This window comes from Cystoisospora suis, assembly GCF_002600585.1.
Source record: "Cystoisospora suis strain Wien I chromosome Unknown contig_2469, whole genome shotgun sequence".
In the NCBI taxonomy this organism is placed as follows: domain Eukaryota; phylum Apicomplexa; class Conoidasida; order Eucoccidiorida; family Sarcocystidae; genus Cystoisospora; species Cystoisospora suis.
The window spans coordinates 19,144-43,646 of NW_027155268.1; the positions used below are offsets into that span (position 1 = coordinate 19,144).

A 24,503-nucleotide genomic window follows, 5' to 3' on the forward strand; every position below is an offset into this window, starting at 1 on the left:
ACTGGCTCGGACTAGGAAAAGGCATGCAGCTGCATGCTCGAGAGCGCAGAGGCATTCAGAACAGCCTAAACTTCGAGAGCGAGGCGCCAAGTAATGACTGATACACTGGTCCTCGAGTTCGTATCAGTGACTCCTGGACTCTTGTGCTGTTCAGCACATGATGGAGGGGCGCGGCAGCCTTCACATCTACCCGCTCCGTCAGCGCTTGAGTTTGTCAGCGTTGAATGAGTCATGTCAGGTCCGGCCCTCCGGCCCCTGCGTGCCTAGGTTCCATTCCTGTCAGCACGCGTCGCCCGGATAAGCTTTTCTGGGGGGTGTTACATTCTGGAGCTCGGAATAGTTTCGCATTTCACGCAGAGGCAGCGTGTTCCGCGGCCGCGGAGACCATCAGTTGGAGTGTTACTGCAGAAGCTTGACTATCTCCGTTGAATCGCAGGTACTTCGAAACTGCGGAGTAACGGTACATCCCCCGCAGTAGTGTCTTCCACAGTGACTTACGCTTAATGACACACGAAACCGGAAGATCTGCTCCAACAACGGTTAGGTTGCTTGACGCTGGATCGCCGTGGAGCCAGCAAAGCGCCAGCCCGACTGCCCACCTTCGCGTTCAGGGTGCTGACCCACTCTGACGGGATTTAGTAAGTCGGGCTCGCGGATTCCTTTGCTTGGCATGGCAGTTGGTGGCGCCGCAGGCAACTTCACAGCGAGTCTGAGATGGTAACCAGGCGGAAGTGCTGTCGAGGCAATGACATTCATTGGTGAAGGGTCTTTCAATTTGGCATTGCCGAAAGGCGCAGGAGGGCAGTCTGCCTCACTCAGAACAATTGTGTTGTTCACCGCGGCTTGCGTGCGTGTTGGACTGAGCACCGCGGGCGCCAAAACCGGGGGACGTTTGGCCGGCCACTTCTCAGTGCTCCCCTGTTGGGTCCGACACCACGGACGCCAAGACCGGAGAAGTTTGGGGGACCACTCCCCAAACTTCCTTCGCGAGGAGGCCGGGCAGGCGCGGTGGCGGGGATCGAGGCACCACGTACCGGGGTCGGGTTTAGGGGTTAGGGTTTATGGTTGAGAGCCACTAGCAGGCGAGAGAAACCCAGGTTCGACAGTGAAGTTTTTGATTTGTACGTCGACCCTAGCAGAGAACGACTCAGTTCTCGACGGTAGAACGGACTTTGTGTGTAACGACGTGCATGTCACATGCTGCATTAATGGTATGCGCGAGCTGAAGAGCCTAGGATATATAGCAGTTGTAGGCCTGTGCATCTGTTAGGCCACGGAAACATACAGGTTTCCACAGTGATACTGCGGGAATCCCCTTGACATTCAGCTGTAAGCGCTCGAAGACAGGGAACTTGATGTGCACCATGGTTTCGCTCCAGCAAGGGCTGTCTGTCGACGTACAACTTCCTCTGGTCCGGAAATCTCATCAGTGCAGGCTGCTGTCCCAATCCAGAAGACAAACACATCAAGTCGCGCACAGAAATCAGAGATGGTACGTTGGCGGTCATCGCGGTTGGTAGGCGTGGGAATTTGCAGGTCGGACAAACGGAGTGGCCGCAGCGGACGAACCTCGTGGCTTCGACCTGAGTGCGCCCTCTGCAACGGGAATTTGCGAGGCCCCCTTGATTCCAAAGACTGGAAGAAGTGCAGCAGCGGCCCGTTTTGTTGGCTTTTATTTTTCGTAGTACCAGTGAACTCGAGACTCGACATCCTCCGGATTGACAGCGAGCTTCTAGGCGGCAGCAACCGTTGCACGGAGGTGATTGTGTAGTAGGAGGTGTCGGAGGTCCGAACATACAGAGGAGGGAGGGCAGATTCAAGTCGAACCTTGAAAAGAGGACCCTTCTCGAAGATCGCGAAGAGGGCCACAGCAGCCTAACTACACACAAGGTCTGTAAAAGATAGGGTTAGTCCGGGCCGGGGAGAAGAGAGGTGAGCTCCGGGGGCCCTCCCACGTGGAGATAGAGAACAGGACCGCACTATTTAATGGGGGCCGCGGTTCCCGTCTCGTGAGCACCATGGCATTCAGTTTCCCTAGGCCGGAGCCTCGTCTCGGAAGGGCAGAATGCCAGAGATGTCCACTAACAGTGTGAGACCGGTGGCGCCAATCGCCTTCCTGTTGGCACACGTCGTCTGGCTAGGATTCTTCTCTGACCTTCTGCTACTCTCCTTGACGCCGCACGAACTGTGTTGCAGCTTTATCTACAATCGGCGGTGCCGAGCGAGTCTATCCACTAGAGGCGGTCGAAGATCTTGACTTAGGCCCGGGAATGTACGGCAAGAAACTGCTGAAGGCGGTTAGCCTTCCCTTTGTCAATCTTGTACGCTTGACGGCGTACAGAGTCCCGCGAACTGCGGGGGATGTTGACGCCGGCCTGTTCGCACGCTGCCCGCGCTTGTTCAGAGCGAGTGTGCGCCGATTTCGGCACTGTTGCCTGGGCCATGAGTCACTCAGCAGCTGCCACCGGCAACGCTGAACACCGGTCCCACTCACGAACCTGCGTGGGGGCCGGTGCGTCCTCGGGCAACACTGGTTCCTCAGTCGGTCCTGACTGTAACAGCCCAGTTCAAAAAGCGCTATGCGATTGTGCGATGCGAACCCGGGATATCCGGAGCCAGTCCTTGGCAGGGATAGTAAAGACGCGCACGACCGACAGCACAATGAGCTGTGTGGATGCCTGTGATCCCATCTTGAGAAACGTTGTTGGGAGAGACGGTAGCTCTAGGAGGTATACCAATCATGAAGAACATATCGCTAATACACACGGCACCAGAGATCTCTTTTGACTACCACCTGATGCTTCTACTGTGCGCGAGTCAGTAACACCGGGGCAAGCAACGTACCTGAGCTACGGAGGTCGTGGAGACACTCGAACCTGGGAGCGTGCGCATCAATCTTTGTTCCCGTTGCAGCTCATGATTGAAGCGGAGCAGGAAGAAAATAGTCCCGCGCTCCACTGAATCCGACTGAGAAGTAGAGCTGGTGTCAGCTTCGCTGATGCGGTGGTTCCGGTGAATGTTTTCCTGGAGTCTACTCTTCACACTGTCGGTGTGGACACCCGCGCGGCCGAGCCTAAGACGTGCCTACAACGGGAACGTCTTTACTAACATAACTGGACTTCCTTTCCTGAAAGTTAGGCCGAATAATGCTGGTGCCCTAGCGGTATTGTTGCAAGGATTCATCCCTTCCAGAAGAACCGCAGTGTCCGGGCGAGATGCAGTTCACGAAGCCTCATTGAGTTGCCCAGCGACCTGCCGTCTTCCATGGGTACGGCAACTGTCGGGGTCCATCCGCAGAAACCGCCATCCAGGCCAGCGAGGTTTTGGCTCTGTGATGGAGACAGGATTCTCCGAATCGACGTGTTTTCCCCGGTGTGGCTGCGCGAAGGCCCGTTCGTATCTTCCCGTGCTGCGACGTCCCTCAAGCAAGGCCCAGTTGATCTCTCTCTTCGCACTTATCCTGAAGGGAAGCCTGACACTTTAGGTTCCACGCTGTCTACTTTGTGACTCATTTTGCGGGGCTCTTAAGGCCTTAATATGGACTGGTTTGGCCGTAGGGGTGGTGACTGCGATTGCCGGCTTGGCGTCCCCGAGAGTGTGCATTGTGCGTCAGCCTTGCGTGTGCACGGGGCAACCTTTGCCTTTGCTGAACCCGAGCTCGCATAAATCAGGTAACCAGAGACCCTGTCAGTTCTCCGCATTAGTCCGCTTTCGCAAGAAAAAAGAGAAATGCTTCTAGTCACGGCATCGGGCCTCACCCGCCAAAAGGCGATCGACAAGCAACTACAGAAAGACCTGGCTGTCTCGTGCATTCGTACCATATGCTCTCTGCAGTTAAGGTGCTCTCCGCCTCCCTCGAACCGGACAAGTCCTTTGAGTAAACGAAAAGCAGCCTGGCATGCTTGCGAGCCCATGCGGAGTTCACCTTTATCAGTCTCGTGATTTTTACAAGCTACAAGCAGGACCTTCCGGATGCAGAACACTTCCGCTTTGAAAAGCCGGGCACAGAATGAAGAGTGATATCGTGAGACGGAAGTGGTTTCGACGCGCTTTCTGATACTTGCACCGGTGTGCAGACGACCTGGGAAGGATTTTCAGTCCGGAGCCCCTTGCACGGGCAGTTGCCCATCTGCATTTGCCGTCTAGCGTTCTGTCGCCACCTTGGGGGTCGGCGTCTGACAACAGAACACAGAAGACTCGCGATTCGAATTGACCAGTTCTAGAACGTATTCTCAAAAAGGATCGGCTTGCACCAACATGCACGCCGCCGCAACTTGCGCTTTCTCCTCGCGCGCTTAAGGTCGAGACCTGTGCCGCCGCCAAGACGGAGTATGTCCTTATGCTCCCCTCCGGCCCCACGGACACTGTGACTTGGGCGCTGTTTGAACCTGTAATTCTGCTGGTTCCTGCTTGTCATTATTGGTGCACACTCCGGTTCCGCGTTTAGGACGCTGGAAATGCCTAAGAACTCATTTGAGGCAACCTTCCCGACACTTGTCAAGTGCCTTGTCAGTTCTTTCCCGAAGTTTTTCTTGGGCTCTTGGCGTACATGGCAATCTGTTGACACATTTTAGACCCAGCTTGAAGTTTGTCTAGACCTCACATTGCTTTGGAGTCAATTTTCTGAGCCCGCGCAAACAACCTGCGTCCATTCCCAGTTTCTGTCAGGTGCGGTGGAATTGTCTCAGAGTGAGGAAGGTGATTTTGCTTTGCAAGGTCTCAGTCTGCGGCTCCAGACCCTTCCTAGTATCCGTTGCTAGCCGTTGCCACGAGAGAGTACGGAGATCCTGAAGGCGCTCATGGTGTCCAGTTCGCCTTTTTCTTCTGAACAACTGCGTGGATGCGAAGACCCCGGAGCGCTATGCCTGCCGCAGTATTCACGCTTCTTTGGGCCTCTCATCAGGAAAGTGAAAGCTCCCGCCGCACGCAGAGCTGCAGGTGCCCCAGACTCACACGCATCCGGCCACTTGACGAGAACTGTTTACTCTGCATGAGTTCTCATAGATCAGACGTTGTTTTTTGAGTCCACTGACGGCCTTTTAGCCTTAGTCCAGACTGATTGGCTAACGAGGCCGTTGCAAGGCTAGCCGTCCCGAGGCGGGCCAGATTCCGAATTGGTCATTTGCACGCAGCGAAGCGGCTCCTTCCCCATCTGAAGGGCATCACTCCGAGACGTCGTCGCGCCGGTGAGGTCCGTTAATGCCCCCAGCTTGCTCTCCATGTCGGCTCGTTACGGCCTCGCACCCCCTCCACCTCCCGCACCTCCAAGGGTATTGCCCCCGGGTCCTCCTGGAAAGACAGGACCGCCATGCGCCTTTGCGCCAAAGCCTCCCCTTCTTGCTTTTCCACGAGGAGGTTCCGCCCAGGCACCCGTCCAGCCCCCACCGCCCGTCGGCGGGCACCAAGCATCATTCCGTCACCCAGTATGCCGTCTTACTCGTCCTCAGCCTCCACCACCGGATTCCGTACCGCCAAGGTCAGGTCCCGGATTACTTCCCCTGCCTGCACCTGCCTTGTCCAGCGGGATCGCAGTTGGTCCACCACCGCCACCACCACGGCCAGACTTTTTCTTGGAGACGTGCTCACGACCACCAATCGTGAGCGGTCCGGACGGGCGGTGTTTTAGCCAGAAGCCGCAACCTCCAGTCTTCCAGCCGAGCCAGCAGCCGGTATCTGGGAACCAGGCTGCTGGCCCGACGCAAGGAACTCTTCCTGTCCTGGCGCCGCCGCTGTCTTCACACCATGACCGCCTACACACTCACTCGGCTTTTGGAAAAGCCACCAGGCAGGCAACCGCTTACCAGACGGAGCTGTTGGATCTATCCAACAATAATATGAATGGTTTTCAGACGGTGCCTCTCACCACAGACGAAAGAAATAAGCCAAGAGGGTCTGCACGGCAAGAGGGAGAGAATGAAAGCAGAAGGCCTGGCTCAACTATCGTTGTACTACATCCTCGCACTAGCCGGGAATGCAAAACCTGGTCTAGAGTGGGACACCACAGTGAAGACCGTGACCGGGCAGTCCCTACGCGTGAGGGAATGTCCCCTCCCTCTTCCGAGGGTCTGAACCAACTTGGGTCAGATGGGCATCTCAGGACCCAAATCTTACCCTGTGAGAACAACCCGCGAGCATCCCCAGAGGCTCAAGTTGTACCGGGAGGTAAGTGCGCTCCAGAGTCATTGACTGAGTGGAAGAAACCCCGCGTGACACTGCGGCCGGCGTCGCCGCACGAGAGATCTGCCCTCCGTAGTAGTGACGAGATGCTGGATCACCCTAGGTGCCACAGAAAGGATCGAGAACACGGATCGCCATCCTGGAGATCTCGCTCGGAAGCCCGGGCCCGGACGGCTCTCCGATCGCCCACACAAAAACTGAAAAACTGTCGGTCGCGCAACCCAAGTGCTCGACGCCACAGTACCCCGTCCCCGAGTCCGAGTTGCTCGCGTGAGGCTGAGATCCTGCTAAGCTCACTTGCATGGCATCCCCCAAGACACCAAGTGGACGCGACCGGTTCTGCCACCTCCAGGGGCTGGCGAACGCCGGCTCAGTCATCCCCGCCGGTCACTTATTCAGGACGAGATTGTCCAGACGAGATGCGATGTCATTCACCGCCGCGAAAGTCCACGGGACCAGGTGCTGTTCGGCGACTGAGCGAGAGCTCTAGTTCCTTGAGTCCAGTACCACACAGTGGCCGAAGTATGACATGTCCACGGCAGCTCACCAATCTGTCTACGGCTGGCCGCGCCGCTCCCAGGCCGTCAGGGTGCTCTCCATCTCCCCCCCGGCGACTGCGTGTGCCTATTATTCTTTCAGCTCCTGCTGCAGCTACGAGGTCGCATTCTGTGTCCCCCTCCAGAATACCGCCTGGCTGCGCCTTCAAGCGCTCTCAAGTCAGAAGCCGGCAGGTCGCTCCGTCCCAGCGCGCTCACGGAGACGAGAGCGAATACCGTGGCCAACCAGCAGGACCGCCGGCGCCGCTCCGTGCCACTACAAAGGGACAGCAACTGACACCGTCCCCTTGCTCCGCCGCCCTTTCCCGGCTGCCACCATCGCCTATGACTCCTGTGGTCACTGAAAGCGTGCAGCAGTTGCATGCAAGTTCTTCTTCGTCTCACGAGTGGCCGCCCCCACCTAGTCTCCGAAGCTGTGACAACACAGACCACCGATCAGGCGTAACCTGTAGACACCACAGGCAGTCACAGTGTTCTAGCGCAGAATCTTTTTGCCCGTCTGTACATTTGTTGGCACAGCCAGATTCTGCCGGCTTGTCGCCGAGACGAGCCGTTCATGAATTTGGCAGGACAGAAACAAAGCAAAAAGGCGAGAGACAACGGCGACGAAAGACGAGGCAGCAGCAACGCCGACAACGAGCTAAACGGCGACAACAGCAGCTTTCCGAGAATCACGAGACGCCAGCAGCGAGGAGTACAACGGGAGGGGAGGGACTGACGGGACAACGGGGGAAGCCGTCGGTCCTACCAGGTGATGACAACGACGGCCTGGTAGGCATCTTCGGTGTCCCAAGTGACGATACGGAGAGTGAGTCAGAGGGCGACGATGCAACAGAACAAGAGAACGACCGGGTCGGCAACGATCCTTGGGCGGCGTCTTTGGAGGATATCGAACGTCATATAAAGAAACGGAAAACAGGTAGCCCCAACAGAGAAGCGTCGTGTGACGAAAAGCAAGAAATTTACGACGACATTGTCGAGTCCGCCCAGACCCTCACAAACTGCGACAGCTTATTTTTACCTCCATGGCGAGAAAGGCAACGAGCGGGGCGCCTCGTTTACCGTTTTGAGCTTCTTCAGCAAGGTGACGGGCCCTACTACAGGCAGCCTGGTGGCGGAGGATACCTCGCTGTCTCAAACTCTGGCCATCCCTGCCAAGCCGGGCGACATCCTTCGGGACATCAGCAGCTCTTCGAGGGTGAGGGAGAGCGTGGACCGTCCCCGCCGGAGCTCTCGGCTCAGGAGCAAGAAGTCTTCACTCCCTCAAGGAAATGGAGCCTGCAAGTACCGGACTCCAGCAAGTCGCTGGCCTCAGTGGATGATGACTCTTTGGTCGCAGTCTGTTGTAGGGAGCGCCGCAGAATCGATGAAAACATCGACTGCGGAGGGAGGAGCAGGCCCTGGGTTTGCCACAGCCCCTGTCGGGGGACTGATCAGAGTGCAGGGGAGGCCGGGTACTGGCAGGGGGAAAAACAGGGGACGCTCGAGGGATGCACTGCCGTTCACGACCGTGGTTACGGGTTTCCCCTGACCCCCTCAACGCATGCTCCAACCGAGGAATCTCTCGAAAGCCACACGCGGTTTACAGAAGGTGCGGACGACCGGAATCAGGCTATGACAAAGGTAGATTCCGATCCGTTCCCAAAGAACGGGTGGCGACAGCCCGTGCAGGACTGTGGGTGGAACGATCGGGGCTTCCGGTCAGGAAGCACCTTCGCACTGCGCCAAGGTAACCGCGGCACGATCTGGTTCCACCCGGTGCCATGGTGCTAGCCATTCCGAGAACGAGATCTTTCATCCGCACGTGATACATCAGTGAAAGTCGCTCGCGCGGGTGGTGGCGACAGAGCGCCAATCGAGCTACGAAACGCTACCGGGGTGCTTCTCTTCCTCCGTGACAATGCGTAATGACGCTCTCAACAAGCAGGAAGATACTACATACATGCTTCTTCTCTGCAAGACTCCAAGCACACGCGCCAAGCCGAGGTGTTCCAATCTCCAAGGGCGCACCTGCGTACTGCGTGTCAGTCTAAGGTTTAGTCCGTTTTGTGTCCGTACTTTGCCACTCGCTGCAGTGCAGTCAGAACGAATTACTACCTTTTGCTTTCGGGCATCTGGGCACCGACTGCAAATCCGAGGCGAGTGAAACCCTATCAGCCTGTGAACGGGCTGCTGTGAATCTGGGACAAGGTCACACGACCGCCTAGCGCACGCCACGTCGAGCAAGTTCGGACCGTCGGCCGAAGCGACGGTAGTAATGCTTCCGCACCGGAAGCCGCCTAGCTCCTGAAGCTCAGGATATGGTGGTCCATTCCTCGGTTCTCTGATGGTTCAGCGTGAAGATAGACTGTCTTTGTCTTGTAGCATGACCAGCAGCCCCAGTTGCTTGGATAATGTGGTGCCAGGTGAGGCGTAGCCGTGTCGGTCACTCTCTGCCAGTAGAATACTGAGCAACAGGGGTAGTAGAGAAGTGCAAAGCATTTAAGTGGGTGAACGTGAGCAGAGCCGTGTACGACAGGGCCCAGTCCAGCCCGGCAACGCCCGTAATCCCGCTGCCCCAGTCAGTGACACCTAACAGACAGTTAGCGCCGACGAATGCGACATCCATACAGTGCAGCTATGCAGCTACTTCAGCTGCACGCTCGGAGGGCCAGCTGAACGAGCCGCTTTGTGTAACAAGCAGCGAAAGGATTTCTCCATAGTCGGGGTCGCCCAGACAGCTGCGATATCGCGAACGTGGCAAGCAGGTTTTAGAGAGCTAGTGAGTGAACGCTTCACAGACGCAGTTTTACCCACTGAATGTCCCCCCTGGCGCAGGTGGGGGCTTGATAATCTGACCGTAGCAGCCTTGTCTGCTGCAACAGGGTGGCCCCCTTATGCGTTAGCGCACGTTTTGCCGGTAGCAGCGAAACTCCTCATGTCCATCGCAGCGTCTGGGAGTGATGGCTTATAGACAGGGTCTTGCAGTCCCAAGAAGGGCTGCGAAACAGCAAGGGCCCACTTTTGAGTGAGACCTACTGGCAGCCGCTCGTTGGTCGTGTCCGTTGTGCTTCTCCGCTTCAGGAACAGCAACAATCTTCTAAGGCACGTGACAACCGAATCGGATGCGACGGAAAAGGACGGCGTGGGCGAAAAAAAGTAATCAGGCACGTGTCTTGGAACGGCTCCTGGTGTTGCTGTCTCCCAAATGCCAGGGAGCCTCTCCACCGTCGAACAGGCCTGGTGAACAGTGCTTAGTCACGAGCACAGTGCTGCCCCCGGCAGCGCCTGCTTTAGGATCTAACACCATGAACTGGCAGCGCTTTCAACATGGAAGAGGCACCTGCACAACGCGGACAAAAGAGAGAAATTTGCCGATCATCCTCGTAGCGAATGAAGGCCATCTGTCCCTGCCAGTTCGTGCTGAAAACCACACGCAGGCTTTTCCCTTCGTAGCCCGTTGTCTTGGGCGTTTGCTAGAGAGGCTTGACTGCCTTAGAAGTTATACCAGCCCAAGCTCGAGAAGAATACCCCCGAATGTCACGTACGTTTCCAGCCTTAAAAACGATCTGAGCTGGTGTCAATTTCATTGATGTTCAAAACAACGGAGCTTGACGGACACAGCTGCTCCGGATACTGAGCAAGCCTGAAGGCCGGTTGGACCCTGGAGGTCACCAACTAAACGACAGCCACGCGACACAAGGTAGCGGCGTAACCCTACGTTCGGTAGTTGTAAGCGCGCGCCGCAACCAGTCTGCTTTCTAGAGAACAGTTGTCAACACACGCTCGAGACAGCGAAAAACGACTGTAGGGAAGCAGGAGTGATACGTACCCTCAGCTCAGCAGGATATCGCAAAGAAAGCCATTTGGAACTGTTTGAATACCCTCTACCTGTACACCTCCAGACATCTCCCGGTGAGTTGCCTTCAGCAAGTGTTCTAAAAGGACGTGTACTCGGTGTGCCAAGTCAGGCTCACATTGCCTGTAAGAGGAGTGTCTGGCAGACTGACCCTAGCCTTCAGGGGCCTCACTAAGGGCAAAGCTGCGCCACGACCGGAGCACCACTATCAGCGCGCGCCGGCTGGCGTANNACACGTGTCATATCACGGCGGCTTGGAGAGAAGTCGCTGCCGGGACGGGCCACGTCAGGGGCAACATGTAGAAAAGAGGGCTGCGACAGAACGTCCGTTGTCAGGAAGAGCCTTCGAATTTAGCCCGCCCAGCCGACCCCCCTCTGTCGCCCGCATGCCTTTCACGATGCAGTTGCAGGACACGCACCGGGGCTCTGTGAGCTCGAAGTAGGGAGTAAGGACAAGCAGTTGCCACTTCTTACTGAGAGCGAAGACACCCAGTCATTCGGAAACAAGTATGCAGGACAGCCGGCGCCACTGCCAAGCAGACTGGAAACCTGCTACAAAGCATCTTGAATCCTGTCGGTCCCAACTCACGGTCGACGCCTCCGCGACACTTATTTGTTTGCGGGGGCTCGGCTAACTGACTACGCTAGCGCTGACTCTCGCAATGGGGACGCTCCGAGTAGGTGTTGCAAGCCGCCTTCGAAGCTGAGACGTGTGGCAATGCTGCTGGGCTGCCTATTACTCTTTGGCTATGATGTGCTAGGCCGCTTTGCAAGGTAGCTTCACCCTGCGACCGGTCGGCTAACGAAGAGTCCTTCCTCTCGGGAGACTACCGACAAGGAATACAGGGCAGATGTTGCCTTCGAGTCGCCGGGTAACGGTGACAGAGACAGCGGCAGGCGACTCGGGTGGTCGGGTACTGTCGATTCGTCGACATCTTCCGTGGACAGGTCCTCGCCTTACTGCTCGCTTCCAGGCCATGATCGGGGACCAGGCCGCCGGCTCAGCTTCGCAGAAAAGATCGTCGTTCCCGGACAAGGCTCCTTGGCCACAGCGAGCCGGGACGTAAGCAGCAACAATGCCAGTATGGCACAGATGTGGATTGGACAGTGGAGCAGCCAGTGCCTCATCGTGTGTACGTGCGAGCCAGTGTGCCCCGCTTGGCACGACTCCCTGCTGCGTTCTATGGTGCTACGCTTCGGTGCCCGCCAGCAACCCTTCTCACGTGTACCGCAATCCAGTGAAAGTTGTTCTTGGCCAAATCTGCATGCACCGAGTGGAAGGGGCTGACCGAAGGCCGATACCTCACGCACACCGGCTTCGCGTCAGGACACTGAAGACCAGAAGGAGGGCAAGAACGGGGCACTAAACCACACTGTTGCGCTCATGAACTCAGTTGCTGTAAGAATACCCCGGCTGCCGCTATGCCTCTCCGGGTTCTAAACATTGCGCACCTCGCGCAGCGACGGGTTCTTTTCACCAGAGAATAGCTCCTCCACCAAAGCACTCCAGAGACCTCTGCTTTGGGCACTACGAAGAAGACTCCCGTTATCTCCGAAGAATAGACCCGCAGCTGTCCGTCGGTGGTCGGTGTCTGCCCTGGCAATGACAGGTCAGTGCACTTCTCAGTTTACCATGAGGGTGTCAGAGTATCAGCCGGAAAAGACGGCACGTGCGCGGCACAGATCTGCATAACATGCTTCCGGGCTACTGGAATTGGTAGTGGCGAGGGCTGCTCTGGTGCGTCGCTCGTTCCAAGCGTTCTCTGGTATACCATGTCCGAAGGACAGCCAATTATTTCTCAACAAAGAATCGCCCGCAACTGCACACACCAGAGACCAGCAACGGCCGCCACTCCTTGGGAATCAGTTACTAGAGAGCGAGAAGGCGGGCACTGACCCTTCGGCGAAGAAAAAACGAGGCCCCCAAACAGCGACAGAAAACCGGCGGGAATCAGGGTGGCGAAACTGGGCTGCCTGAACTTCGAAGCGGCGCTGACCCCCGCACTACGCGGCGACGCTGCTGCCACGCGGAAGGTCCTAGCGGTGCCAGCGGAGTAGAAATGTTCTTTTGCTGACAATGACGCCGGGCACACAAAGAAGGCCTAGCACACAGCGCTGCCACGTTCAGCCCAGCCTTTCGCCAAGTCAAGCGCCTTCACGCTCCGTTGTCTCGTACCAGCAGCGTGTGGGAAGCCGCTGCCCAATCAGAAGACATCTCTTGTTGATCTCGCTTCAAGTCCTCGTGAATGACTGGTGGGCCCGCTTCTTCCGATGGACAGCGTTTTCCATTGAACAACAGCCATCGTTCAAATTACCTCTAGCTGAAGCAACTTTCCGGCTGGAAACGTCCACTGTCACCTTGGACTGGCCCGTCAGCATCGCTAAACGAAAGCGGCCTTTCCACAAAAACCTGTACGAGCAGCTGAAGACGGCGGACGGCTATCCTGCTACTGAGCCTGTCCTAACGCACAGACGGGATGACGGGAGTTTTCAGCTTCTCTATAACACGTGCCCTGAAACGGACCAGCTCAATGATTTGGGCGCAGACGCAACCCCCACTGACGCGCCATCTTTTTACGGCTGCGTGGGTCGCCTTCTTTCGTTCTCATCAGAAGGTGTGCAAGTGGGAGGCGAAACAACCCTCGATTTCAGGGGACTTCTTCCGGAAGCGAGAACTGTCGGGTACTGGACGCCAGTGGACAAGCCAGTGGATGGTCAGAACGAGTTAGAAGGTGCCGTCTTTGCCGTCTGGGCCCACAAGTGCTCATCGCCGGCCGCTACCTGTGAGTGCCTTCAAGATGGTTGCGTGGTCACTCTGGAGTCCAACGGAGTCAGATCGGGGTTTGCTAGGTTCTCGAGCAGGTCAAGTTTCGCGACATATAAAGGAGATAGGATATGTGCTGGCCCCCAGCATGTGGGAAGGGTGCCTCCGGGGAAATTTATTTACTGGCTAGTAAGTCAGAGCGGATGGGACTGCGGCCGCGACGACATGCACGGGGCATACCTGGAATTTGACGAAGAACACCCCGAGGGAATTCGGACCGGGACAGTGTTCGCAGTTACACGGGCACAAGGAAAGGAGGGAGCCTTTAGGGTCGTCGCCACGGTCTTCACCGGTGCGAGGATAGAGCCCAGCTTCGGTCTGAACGCACTCGCCGCGGGACCGGCGACGATCGCCGATAACACAGACCAAGGGGAAACGCGTTTTCGATACGTGTTTTCTGTCCGGGGCCGCTACTTCGACGAACGATTGGACAGTAGTGCACCAGGCTGCTTCGCCGTTGAGCTCGACAAAACGTTTTCGAGGCCTCGGGAAGCGCTGGGACCAAGCTTTCTGTGCAGGCCTTGCGGGTACGCCGCAGTTTTGTTACATCCCAAGTTTCAGGAACTCATGGGCGTCTGTGAAACGATTGGGTCGGACGACGCAGGAGTCTACATACAAGGCAAGAAGGTGGTCGAAGCCAGAACGTCTCTCCTCGAAATCTCTGGGGCAGCTCACACGTCGCCGGTCCTTTTGGCTGACGACTTTCGCGCCTGGAAGCTCTTGTGGAAAGACATAGATGGTGCCCATATCTCTCGGAAAGCAGAAGCGTCTACGGCTAGGCTGGCTTTGCTCGAGTGGAACCAACAACTGCAAGCGCGGTTCCCGAAGGTACCACTCACGGACAGGATTTCCGCAGCGGGGACGGGTTATGTTCACGGCTCCTTCTCCGATGAAGAGACCATTCTTGTGGCTTACCAAGACAGCCTTACACGAGCTGCTGTCTTTTTCGAGTGCTTATCTAATGGCACTGTGGTCCCGGGCAGCCTTCTCAGAGTTCCGAGGAGCTTCGATGGAAGCCTGCTACCAGCTTCTTCCGGAGAACTGATGATGCGCTCGCACCCCGGCCAAGTCATATGGTTCGCACTGTGGGATGAGGAAATGCTAGGCCACGAGGCACAGGATACGTTCGTCCCGATTACATCGAGCACTCGAGAGTTGAGAATTGTGCAGCTAACAGGGTTCCAGGAACTCCAGAAAGTGTGCCAGGGCCGGTGAGCATCTCTCCGTCTCTGCCCGTAGTGCGGCATCACCTGTTATCGTACAGGTCACACCTGTCGGTGTGCCGGTGCCAGGCACCAGTGCTTGCACGGAGGATGAGGCGCTTGTGCAGAATCGCCCCGCGAACATTCTAAAATAACCCGACTGCAATTCTAGCCTACTCTATCCAACAGGTGCCCTTCCTCAAGTGAATTAGTTTCAGTCGGTGCCGCGGCCCGTGCCGTAACCTCCCGTCTACCGGCTTTTCGAAGAACCGAAGCACGTATCATGGGTGCGTAGCGTTCACTCCGGCTTCTCTCAGCTTTTCCCAAAGGGGTTTAGCAGGCCACCCCACCCGGGACCACGGCTAGTGTCGAGTGCTGATAAGGTTATGAACTGGGACAGTTTGATTCACGTAGTCACGTCCGGGCTGCGAGTGCATACTCAAGTGGTAGGCCTTGGGCCATGCCTTCCACAGAAATACCTTTTCGGAAGGTAGAGGCAGCTGTTTCCACTGGCTACCATAGGGTGAGGCACTACGGTGCACGATACAAGCGCTGACACGGCAAGAAGCTTGCTGGAGTAATATGTGTCGGAACGTCCGAGAAGTCTGAGGGAGGTAGACTCGTAGACTGGGCTTGTACACACAAAAGACGCTTCTCGTGCGTGTCGGTGTGCTGTGCAGCTTTGATCCTGCGACTCCTGCCTGCAACGAATCCTGCCATTCTGTCCAGGTTTATGAGGCTAACAAGACCGCGGGGGCTGAAGACAACAGTTTGTGCCCCTACTCAGACGGCGCCAATGTCGCCGAACGGTGCTTTGAGGGAAACTGTGAGGCGATCCCTCTCTCAGTTGTAGCGGGTACTACGGGAGCACTGGCGCTACAGGCAGCAAACGATGAACTCGTTACAACGAGCTCCCGGATGTCGTCGTCCGCCATTGAGATAGTACTGCACAAGCCTGCAGAGATATGGTCTCTGAGAGGCTTCTTTACTGCGGGTAAAGAGGCGCCCGCTCACTTCCAAGTGAGCTTGATGGACCAGAACAGGGGGGTCATTTACCGTCTTCCCACGAGCCTGCCTAAACTCTCTCACCGCAACCGGACCTACTGGGAGTGGCAGGACATGCACTTCTATCGAGTTCAGTTTATCAGGATCGAAGCAACGGAGCCTGCCTCCCAAGGTGCGTTTCCCGAGGTTGTCGAATTTCAAGCTTTGGGGCGCGGTCTTCCTCTCTGCTCAACCGACGGCTTCTTCACCACTCCAGAACAGGGCTGCGCACCGGATGTGGAATTCCTGCTTAAAACCCCAGACGTCTGGGATTGCCGAGGAGAGTGGAGCGAGTGGTCGTATTGTGACTCAACGTGCAGGTCGACTCGGTTCCTGAAAAAGACGCAGGACGCTCTATATGGAGGAAAGCCGTGCCCCGTCTTTGAGAAAAAAGCTTGCAGTGGTGAGTACGGCGCACTGCGCCAGCGACTGCGGACCAGGAGGTCGATAGAGCTGCGCAGCCTGGAATTAGTGAAGTCCATCTTCCTGGTAGCACCGATGAAAGAGGCTTCAGTTGCGGCTGTAGCGCGGGGCAAGGGGTATCTCCGCCGATTTCGTGACCGGACTGTCAGCGCACTGCTACGAGGCTTAGCATCTCACGAGTGCTGTCTTTTTTCTTTTCAGACGGGCCACGGTGCAATTACTTCAACAAGCGCGTTCCAGACTTCCGACAGCGGCGGCAGGACTGCGTCGTTGCTTCTTCAAGTTGGTCCGAGTGCCGCAACTGTCGCCGACTCAAAGTTAACCACAGAGTACGCGAGGCGGCAGGTGACACTGAGGTACCGTGCCCGCCTTTCTTCGAAGTAGAGAACTGCCCGCCTCCGTGTGATAGTGAACTAACGGACTGGAAGGTGAAAGCTGGCTGGAAGTCGTGGTGGAGCAGGTTCTGTCAGTACATGGCAGAAAAATGGGCCCAAGTCGCTCTCGGCGTAACAGCCCCCTTGCTACTGGTGTTGTGTCTTGTAGCATGGCTTGGTTGTATGCGAAGAAAAGCTGCCAAGCGTCTCTCTCGTACCAGCTTCACTGAGAGAGCAGCCGATGACGACAAGGATCCGCTTGTGCCGACAGACTGAGAATTCAACTTCCAAGACCAACAGAGGATGCCCACGGCGCCGGTGAAGCGACTGAGACTCCGTTTCTTAAGAGCACTGAACAGTGCAGCGCCTTTTCAAAAATGATGGGTACAACCGAACGATGCCTGCCAATCACTTGCTACAGGCAATCGTCGGCAACATGGAGCCTCGCTACGAGCTCCTGCACCCACAGGGAGGCCCTAACGTGGCGTTCTTGCGACTAGATCGTCCGGAGCAGTCACTGCATTCCACTAGCGTCTCAGACTCGCACGTGTTTTGGAGATGGCGTCACTCGACTCTGTTGTGGTGAAGTCTGAAAAGAACATCTCCGAACGGCTCTCTTGTTTTGACACCACCAGTGCATAGATATTTCAGGCCGCCCGGTACTGCCGTCGACTGGGTTGCCGGCTGCGGTATGTGCCGAAACTGACTGTGTCCCTGATTAACGGAGGAAGTGACTCATGATGGTAAATCTCTTCGCAATGCAGTCGCGCTGACTGAGGCGCTCACGGGTTCGGCACATCCAGACTTTACCTGTAACAGACTACGGTCACACTGTCTCAGCCCCGTCCCCGTACATTGTGGAGCATGCAGGCCATTCTGGTAATAGTTTAACAACATGGCAGCTACCCATCACCCGTCGAGCGACTGATATTCTGCAGATCCGCGTCTACAATGCGGAAAAGAGAAGCAACGCAACACCCGCTCAGGCAGCTGCAGAGCCCCCACTCGTTCTGCTGTAGACTCTCCTGCAGGCCAACAAAGGTAGCGGAGGCGCCCACGAATTTCTTCACGGGCTAGCTGCACTCTTGGACAGTCCGCTCTTTTGAGGGGAGGTCGTTTCTCGCAAACTAGCACTACCTTCCGGCAATATCCTCACTCTTGTGTTCTGTCCCGCAAAAGGGGCGATCAACCGTGAGATAGGATGTTGATCTGATTCAGTCACGTCCCCCTCATCGTCCCAGGTAAACCTCCGGGTTTGTCAACCTTCCTCGGCAGTCTCGGCTTTGGGCCCAGCTGGCCAGCTCTCACACTATCGATCACCCAGTTATCGCACTACACGAGTTGTTAGGTAGCATGAAGGGGAAGCGACTGTCCGGCGGGTGCCGGCACCTCCGACGTCCCAGTTTCTTGACTACTTTGTGGCGGCCGCTTGCTCTCCATGACTCTGTGCTTCTGTCGTAGAAAGAAGTGTTATACGGAGAGGCACTTCGCCCGGGTGCACAGACCCTAACGGGCAGCGTTAATGTCGCACTGCGGCGAGAGATGTTTCCTTGTCATGCCGCAACGACTATGATTGTAATACCTACTAGTATTGCAGTCATAATTGTCTGGAAGAGATAATTCGACTCATCGATTCAGCCGAAAGCCGCTGGTAGGAAAAATAACACAAGTAATAGCTTAGTCCTTTTCCCCAGTCACTGGCATACGCGGATGCTGAGGATGAGTGCTGCAGGAAATTCGTTGGGTCGGGTGGGTGTTCGCTTTGCGAAGTGGTTTCCTCCGTGGTCTGACAAAAGAGCCGTCTTTCTGAGCGCAAGTAGAGAAACTCGTTCCCAGAGCGCTTCACGTTGGACCCCTCCACATGCCGTGCCACGGGTAGTGACTGGTCCGGAAACTCGGAAGGCTCGAACTCAAGCAGGAACTCCGGAAAGCTCGGACTCAAGCCTCTCATTCAGCATCCAGATGTCGGAGCACCCAGTTAGACGCCTCCCCGGGACGGCGCCATCATTACATGCATACACACATCGGCTTCTGCGCGTGTATGATGTTCTGCGGCCATACAGGCAATGCGGCGCTACGGGCAAAGGCAGTCGCGTGGAGAGCCCGCGTAGAATGCGTCAGCCGATAAGGAATGGTTGCAAGGACCGTGCATCAGTACCCCAGATTGCTCGACGGAGGGTGGAAAATTCGTAGATCTGTGCTGGCGACAGCAGCGCCGTGCAGCAGCAAGGCAAGGCTACCAAGGAGGAAGGAAACAAGAACGACCTATGGCGCGGCGAGGGACGAAGAGTGGACAACATGGAACCACTCAGATCAAGAAACGCGCCTGACGGGTGAGCGGCCTCGGAGCCTTCCCTGCACACGTGAGTAACTCCACGAAAGCACCACAGCTCCCCTGAATGCTAAACCGAACACCCAGCACAAGCTTACAATGAAATGAGACCATGACGCGAATCCGCCTCCGGAGCGGATGGCACACCCGAATTTGAGGGGGAACGTGGGGCAGCGGTTCGAACTGGATCTCAAACCTCTTCGGTGCGAGGGCGACGGAGTCAGGCAGTGGGTTGTCAGCTCAAAGAATGTCGAGCCTTTGTCGACCTCTCTGGCAAAGGACTCCGAAGTTAGTTCCTCACTGTCCGGCCATACTCGTTTCCTGACGGGTGGACACGACCAACAGCAACTGCTGTTGTGTTCTGCCATCTTGTGGAGTCCGGTACGCGGTACCCGCGTGTAACGGCGGCGCGAGGCGAGACGTCTGCCCCTCTATGAGAAAGGACATTCCCGTCTCTTCGCCGTTGTTGCTCTGACTCTCACCACTTTTTGTTCCCAAGGCCATGCTTTTCGTCTCCCAATTACAAGTTCCTCGCAAACGGTGCTACCTGCGGCAACTGCGCAGACTAGGCTGCGGTCGGTCGGGCAGTGAGTTACTGAAGTGCCACTCCTTGTGGCAGGGTTTCATGGTAGACCACTTCCCCGGGGAGAAGTGCACTTACAATCTCTGACAGAAACGCCTTCCTCGTGAGCTCGCAGGAATTCGCCCGCGCACAGAAACCGGCGACTTCCACTAGGCTTCAACGGAGGGTAGCATCCGCCGCTTCTCAAGAGTCTTGTATGACCTCCCACCATTTTCTCGGAAAAACTCATACGACGTCGTACCAAAGCTGGAAGTTGCTTGTAGTTCCAGGCCACCTGGCGGGGTCTCTTTCGGCTATCGGCGAAAATCCCCTCTCGCCAAATCGATGCAGTGCCACACACTCCCTGCCCAGCACGTCCAGAGGTGGTCTGTGGCTGTGGACTCTCGAAGCGGGCCTTGGAATACTACAGACTCTTGCTTGCACAGCAAACGCTTTTGTCTGCTTGTTACAGGGCAACTCTTAAGTCCAACAGCTGACTGGGGACGGTCGCCCCGGGGGGCATAAAGCGACTGCGTTGTGAAGCTGGCCCCCTTTGCTCCGAAGGCGACTTTCTGTGTGTGTGCGTGCCACCGTCAGATACCGAGGACATTGGCCTGACCCTTCTGGGGGGGAGGGAGGGTCTAAATTTTTCCCGCGCGTTCGCGGTGGGTCATGTCCGCGCTCGCTGCGCGCAGACCGCGTCGTCCGGGAGCCTTGTGCGCGTTTCCGGGTTAGGATATGCAATTGTCCCCTTATAGTCTCTTTCTGTTGATAATATCAAGCTTCTATTAGCGTATCTCGACTGTTCGTTTGGTGCCACAGTGCGAAGCCAGCACCGTTTTCAGCGTAGCATTGCCCACTCGTCCTACGCGGCGGATTCTGTGGCGCTGGCCCTTTTCTCCCTTCTTTGCTCTCGCTCGTTCGTCTGATTGTCCTCCCCGACTCGTGGAAAAGGTACTGTCTGGCGGGCCACCTCCTTCGTCCCGGCTTGGCTGTCGGTTTCCTGCTTTTTCGTTATTCCGTGGAGAAGACAAGCCCGAGCTTCCTCAGTCCCGTCTCTGTCCCTGTGAATGTCACAAAGGATCTCGCCCGCGGCATTGAATTGTCCGTCTGCAGGCTTTGTCGCACGCTGCTCCTCTTGCGGCGCCCTCTTCCTCTTTGGAGCTTTTTTAGCATTTTACTCTGTTTTGTAAGCACGGGACTGGTTTCTTTCCTACTTCAGGGAGATTTCGGAAGCGTCTCTCCCGACCTGTCTTCTCAAGTTCTTCGACTGGAGAACTGTCCGTCTTTGTTGAGCCTTTTTCTTGGGCGTCGAGCACCGCATAGTTTAACGTGGCGCTCTGACAGCTCTGCCGCGGCCCAACCATTTTGGCTCTGCTAGACGGTCCACCCGTAAATCCGAAGAAACTTCAGCCGCTGGTGGGTTGGACTGCCGCCTTCCTTGCCGTCTCCGGGTTAGTGCGGAGATTGCTCACTGTTTGAGTTCCTCAGTCTCCATGGGCCGGACAGTACACACCGACCGGCAGAACAGTTTCTGTAACGCATAGGTCTGTGCATCGATGAGCTCCCGTTAGGGCAGCTGCATCAGTCCTCGCCACGTCAACCGGACAAACTTCACCTCTCATGCGGTGGATACAGTGCACGGCTACGCAGCTGACTGATTTTTCCTCTTTCGCTTCGAGGTAGTGCCTGTACTGCGACTTCCCTGGGTCCTTGGTGGGTGTCCCGTTCTTCCTTACCGAGAGGGCAAGGCGGCGGCTGTGTACGGCTCTTACGTTGAGGTCTGTGTCACAACGCACGGCCGACCTAGAGGACGAGGAGATTCACTAACCCGAGTTTCCGTATTTTCCTTCGATAACCAGTAGTCAACTGTACAACGCCAGCTTCCTTTTTTCAGGCGGCTGGTCTGACATCAGGTCGCCATCTTTCCAACCATTTTTTCCCGCAGAAGATCACTGCGGACTGGCACCGTTCTCTCCAGTTACGAAGAAAGACGGCGCTGCTATTCTCCAATCCAAGATGAAGCTTGATCCTTTTTTCACTTTCGTCCTGGTGGTCATTCTGTGCTGGTCGGTGTACCACTTTTGGTACATTAAGGACCATATTGGAGAGCGCCAAACTCAGCATGCGACGTATCCGAAGACGTTCGACTTCCTGCTGTATTCCACACTGACAGCCACTGCCTCTCTCATCATACAGGTGACCCCCGCTCACGCTGGACTCCGTCGTTTTGCGAACGCGTGTAACAGTGTAAATTCGTGCTGCGAAAGTCCGTATGTATAGACATATGCAAACCCGCTACCCGTTGTTTGCTTGAGTATATCTGTATTTGCATCCGCCAGCGGTGCAGCACACAACCGCAGTGCACCGGAGCAGCGCGTATCAGATTTACACGGACCTAGACCGAATGTGGGTGCATTGGAGCTTTTCTCGACCCTATCGGTGTGCTTTTACACGGAAGTGGTGTTCTCAGTGTCGCATGTATTCTGAGTGGTCGCGGAGCTCTGTCTGTCCTTCCCTTTTCGCTTGAATAAGCATGCACCTCTGGCTGTCGTGATAGTCTGGAGCGGGTGACCACACGCCTTACGTAAGCTGGTTGGATGCTCCGCTTCTGTTTAAGACTATTCTCTTTCTCCGACCTTGTTTGCTCCACGCGTCCCCCTCTCCAAGCCTGATCCATCCGGCGGAGGCAGTGTAGAGATGGCCAATTGTGATGCGAGGGCGTAAATAGCAGGATACAATGACTTCGACATTGGAATGTCTGACGTTTTCCTACGTGAGGCGATGTTCTGCGCACACTCAAACAGCGCGTAGCATGCGACAGTACATTTGAGTACGTCACGTCTAACTCCGTCTGCTTTAGACGCCTGGCTTGTTCACGTTTCCGTCTTCTCTTCCCAGAGCGTGGGTCGCCGCGTACTGCAGCCTGTTGCTGAACACGTGCTGCCGCAGAAGTAAGCGTCTGATGGTGTTTTCTAGCATCTTGGCTGCCGTCAGCAATGCCATAGTCGTCCACTAGCGCGTCTCTTTCCTGCAGAGAACACTAAGTAACATACAACACTGTTTTCATTTAGTCCTCTGTAGCGGCCTTCGTGATGGATGCTTGCGTTGAGATCACCCCCAGTATCTAAGAGCCGGCGCATGTAGAAGCACAGGCCCATATTACGTTGCCAGGTTCCGTCACATGATAGATACCGCGCTGCATGTGCATATCGTGGAGCTGAGAAGTGAACAAGCATCTAGGTAGCAGTGGCATACAAGGTATAGGTGTCAGCAGCAGGAGACGGTTGGAGTTGAGCTTTCAGTGCCTATACGCTGTGGACATAGCCAACTAAGTTCTGCAGGGCTCCTCACTTTCTCCTGCCTAGGCGTACAAGTGGCGGTCCGCAATCTATTGCCGCATTAGTGACGCTGCGCTGCGGTCTACCAGTATGGCCTTCCAGCCCGTCTTTTGCTGGTCTTTGACAGAGAACTCACTCCAGTCTGTTGGGTATTTACAAGCTTCGCAAAGAATAGGCTTTTCATTCTTTGCTTCTGCCTGTGTGGGTGCTGTACCGTGTTAACACAACACAATGATGCTTGCTGTTTATTTGTTTTTTTTTTTGAGTTCCGTGCTTTATCGCCTGGCCGACACGCGATTCGCAACGGCTCTACAACTTCACACGTGCCTAGTTCCGTGCCGTCACTGCTAATCCATGTCCATGCGTATTGACTGAATTTCGTTACCAGGGGCGTCTGCTTTCGTCTTTCTTCGCAGGCGTTGGTCGCGGCAGGTGTTCGCACTGAAGCAACGTCGCTTCGCGGAAATGGCCTTGAAATCTCTTTATTTCTTAGCTGTTACTCTTGCCGCGTTCTTGTCTCTCCGTCATGAGTCTTGGTGGCCTGGCCTTCTCGGCGGCACTGGGGGAGAAGATGCTCTTTTCACAGGTAAGCAGGGTTTCCCTACCTCTGCTTACGCCGAATCCCTCTTCCTCTGTCTACGTAGACATCTCTAAATGCTTCCTCTCGTTCCCGGGTCATCTTTCTATTCTCTCGTTGTGGCTTGGCCATCTGCCACTGTATCGTTAGACCTTCATAAGAAATGCAAGAGCAGAACTGCTTTTACCTTCACTTGGTGGGCTCTTCTGGTCTGTTATAGTGTGTTGTACCTGTGTCCGTACTTCTCACTTCCTATATCTTTACGAGACGGCGATGCCTATCTCTTGTTTGTCCCTACAGGTTTTCCGTTTCAGGAATCTCATCCTTTCACACATTCCTACTTCTTCGTTTCCGCGGGTTATCATCTTTCTTGCTTTATTCTTCTTCTTCTTTCTCCGAAGCTCCCCGATTTTCTGGAGACGCTTCTGCCCTGCGTCTGTGCGATGCTCCTGATCTTCTTCTCGTATATTGGCAATTTTCTTCGCGTTGGGTCCATCATCCTCTTCTGTCATGACTTCTGTGATATCTTTTCTTGCGGGTAGGCGGCGTGGATCGATGACATGGACGCGCAGTCTTGGAGAGGGTAGTCCTCCGTGGTAGACGATCATATACATTCAATTTAAAACAGGGTTTATGGCGTGAGGTCTCCGATCAGCGCACGTGGGAAAAGGATATGTGTTGAGTTCTGCACCAAAGACGCTTTCTTTGAAATAAATTGGATTTCAGAACAAGAGTCACTGCAGAGGGTACACTGACTTTAGATGCAGTGTGTATGTACCCCACCGTGGAGGTTCCTGTTTTCGGCGGCACTTACAGGGGCCTCTTGTCCCTGATTTCATCATTCTGAGAGTGTCCAACCTTTCTTTGCCTCGTTTGCAGGTGCAAGGTGTTTGTTGACACTCGACATAAGGTTGTGACCTTCTTCCTCTTCGCTTGCCTCATGATTTCCTGGGGTTACCTACGTCTATATGCGTTCCCTGCTGCCGCGCTCTTCCCGATCTTCAAGAATGTGAAAAATATGAAGGCCACGGCCGACAGTGAAGACTGGGGATTCTTCGTTTTCTTGCTCCTTACGGTCTTCGTCATGAACATTTACTGGTAGGACCTAGAGGGGAATCTCTCACCGCTCAGGCTCACACCACCCTCATGACGGGATGTGTCAGTGTCACTAGGAGAAAGCATCATTGCATTCTTCGGTCTAAGCGAGCCCACTGTTCACGATTGTGGCGTTTATCATATCTATCTATCTATC

The 24,503-nt window shown here is 55.6% G+C and overlaps 6 protein-coding genes across 6 annotated transcripts in view; 4 read left to right on the plus strand and 2 right to left on the minus strand.

Moving 5' to 3' along the window:
- Positions 1-70: 70 nt before the first annotated feature.
- CSUI_005124 (uncharacterized protein) lies at positions 71-2,236 on the plus strand. Its single transcript, XM_068065303.1, has one exon. The coding sequence runs from the start codon at positions 1,490-1,492 to the stop codon at positions 1,769-1,771; it is 282 nt and encodes a 93-aa protein (XP_067922715.1). The 5' UTR covers positions 71-1,489; the 3' UTR covers positions 1,772-2,236.
- A 211-nt stretch (positions 2,237-2,447) lies between these two features.
- On the minus strand, positions 2,448-3,111 carry CSUI_005125 (uncharacterized protein; the record flags this gene model as incomplete). The annotated part of the gene is made up of 3 exons (XM_068065304.1): positions 2,448-2,552; positions 2,845-3,084; positions 3,106-3,111. The coding sequence occupies 3 exons, from the start codon at positions 3,109-3,111 to the stop codon at positions 2,448-2,450; spliced, it is 351 nt and encodes a 116-aa protein (XP_067922716.1).
- Positions 3,112-3,838: 727 nt separating this feature from the next.
- Positions 3,839-9,050, plus strand: CSUI_005126 (uncharacterized protein). Its single transcript, XM_068065305.1, has one exon. It carries the CDS (start codon positions 5,220-5,222, stop codon positions 8,505-8,507), a length of 3,288 nt encoding a protein of 1,095 aa, XP_067922717.1. The 5' UTR covers positions 3,839-5,219; the 3' UTR covers positions 8,508-9,050.
- Positions 9,051-9,738: 688 nt separating this feature from the next.
- On the plus strand, positions 9,739-10,123 carry CSUI_005127 (uncharacterized protein; the record flags this gene model as incomplete). The annotated part of the gene is made up of 1 exon (XM_068065306.1): positions 9,739-10,123. A coding segment is annotated over exon 1 (285 nt), but the record flags the coding sequence as incomplete, so codon positions are not given.
- An 8,305-nt stretch (positions 10,124-18,428) lies between these two features.
- CSUI_005128 (uncharacterized protein) lies at positions 18,429-19,892 on the minus strand. The gene has a single exon (XM_068065307.1). The coding sequence runs from the start codon at positions 19,137-19,139 to the stop codon at positions 18,753-18,755; it is 387 nt and encodes a 128-aa protein (XP_067922719.1). The 5' UTR covers positions 19,140-19,892; the 3' UTR covers positions 18,429-18,752.
- A 192-nt stretch (positions 19,893-20,084) lies between these two features.
- The window catches only part of CSUI_005129 (longevity-assurance domain-containing), a 7,976-nt gene continuing 3,557 nt past the window's right edge, over positions 20,085-24,503 (plus strand). Inside the window, exons 1-5 of the mRNA XM_068065308.1 lie at positions 20,085-21,532; positions 22,235-22,287; positions 23,091-23,260; positions 23,552-23,789; positions 24,131-24,349. Of these exons, the coding sequence (XP_067922720.1) occupies positions 21,353-21,532; positions 22,235-22,287; positions 23,091-23,260; positions 23,552-23,789; positions 24,131-24,349 (860 nt within the window). The 5' untranslated portion in view covers positions 20,085-21,352. The remainder of the gene's footprint in view (positions 21,533-22,234; positions 22,288-23,090; positions 23,261-23,551; positions 23,790-24,130; positions 24,350-24,503) is intronic.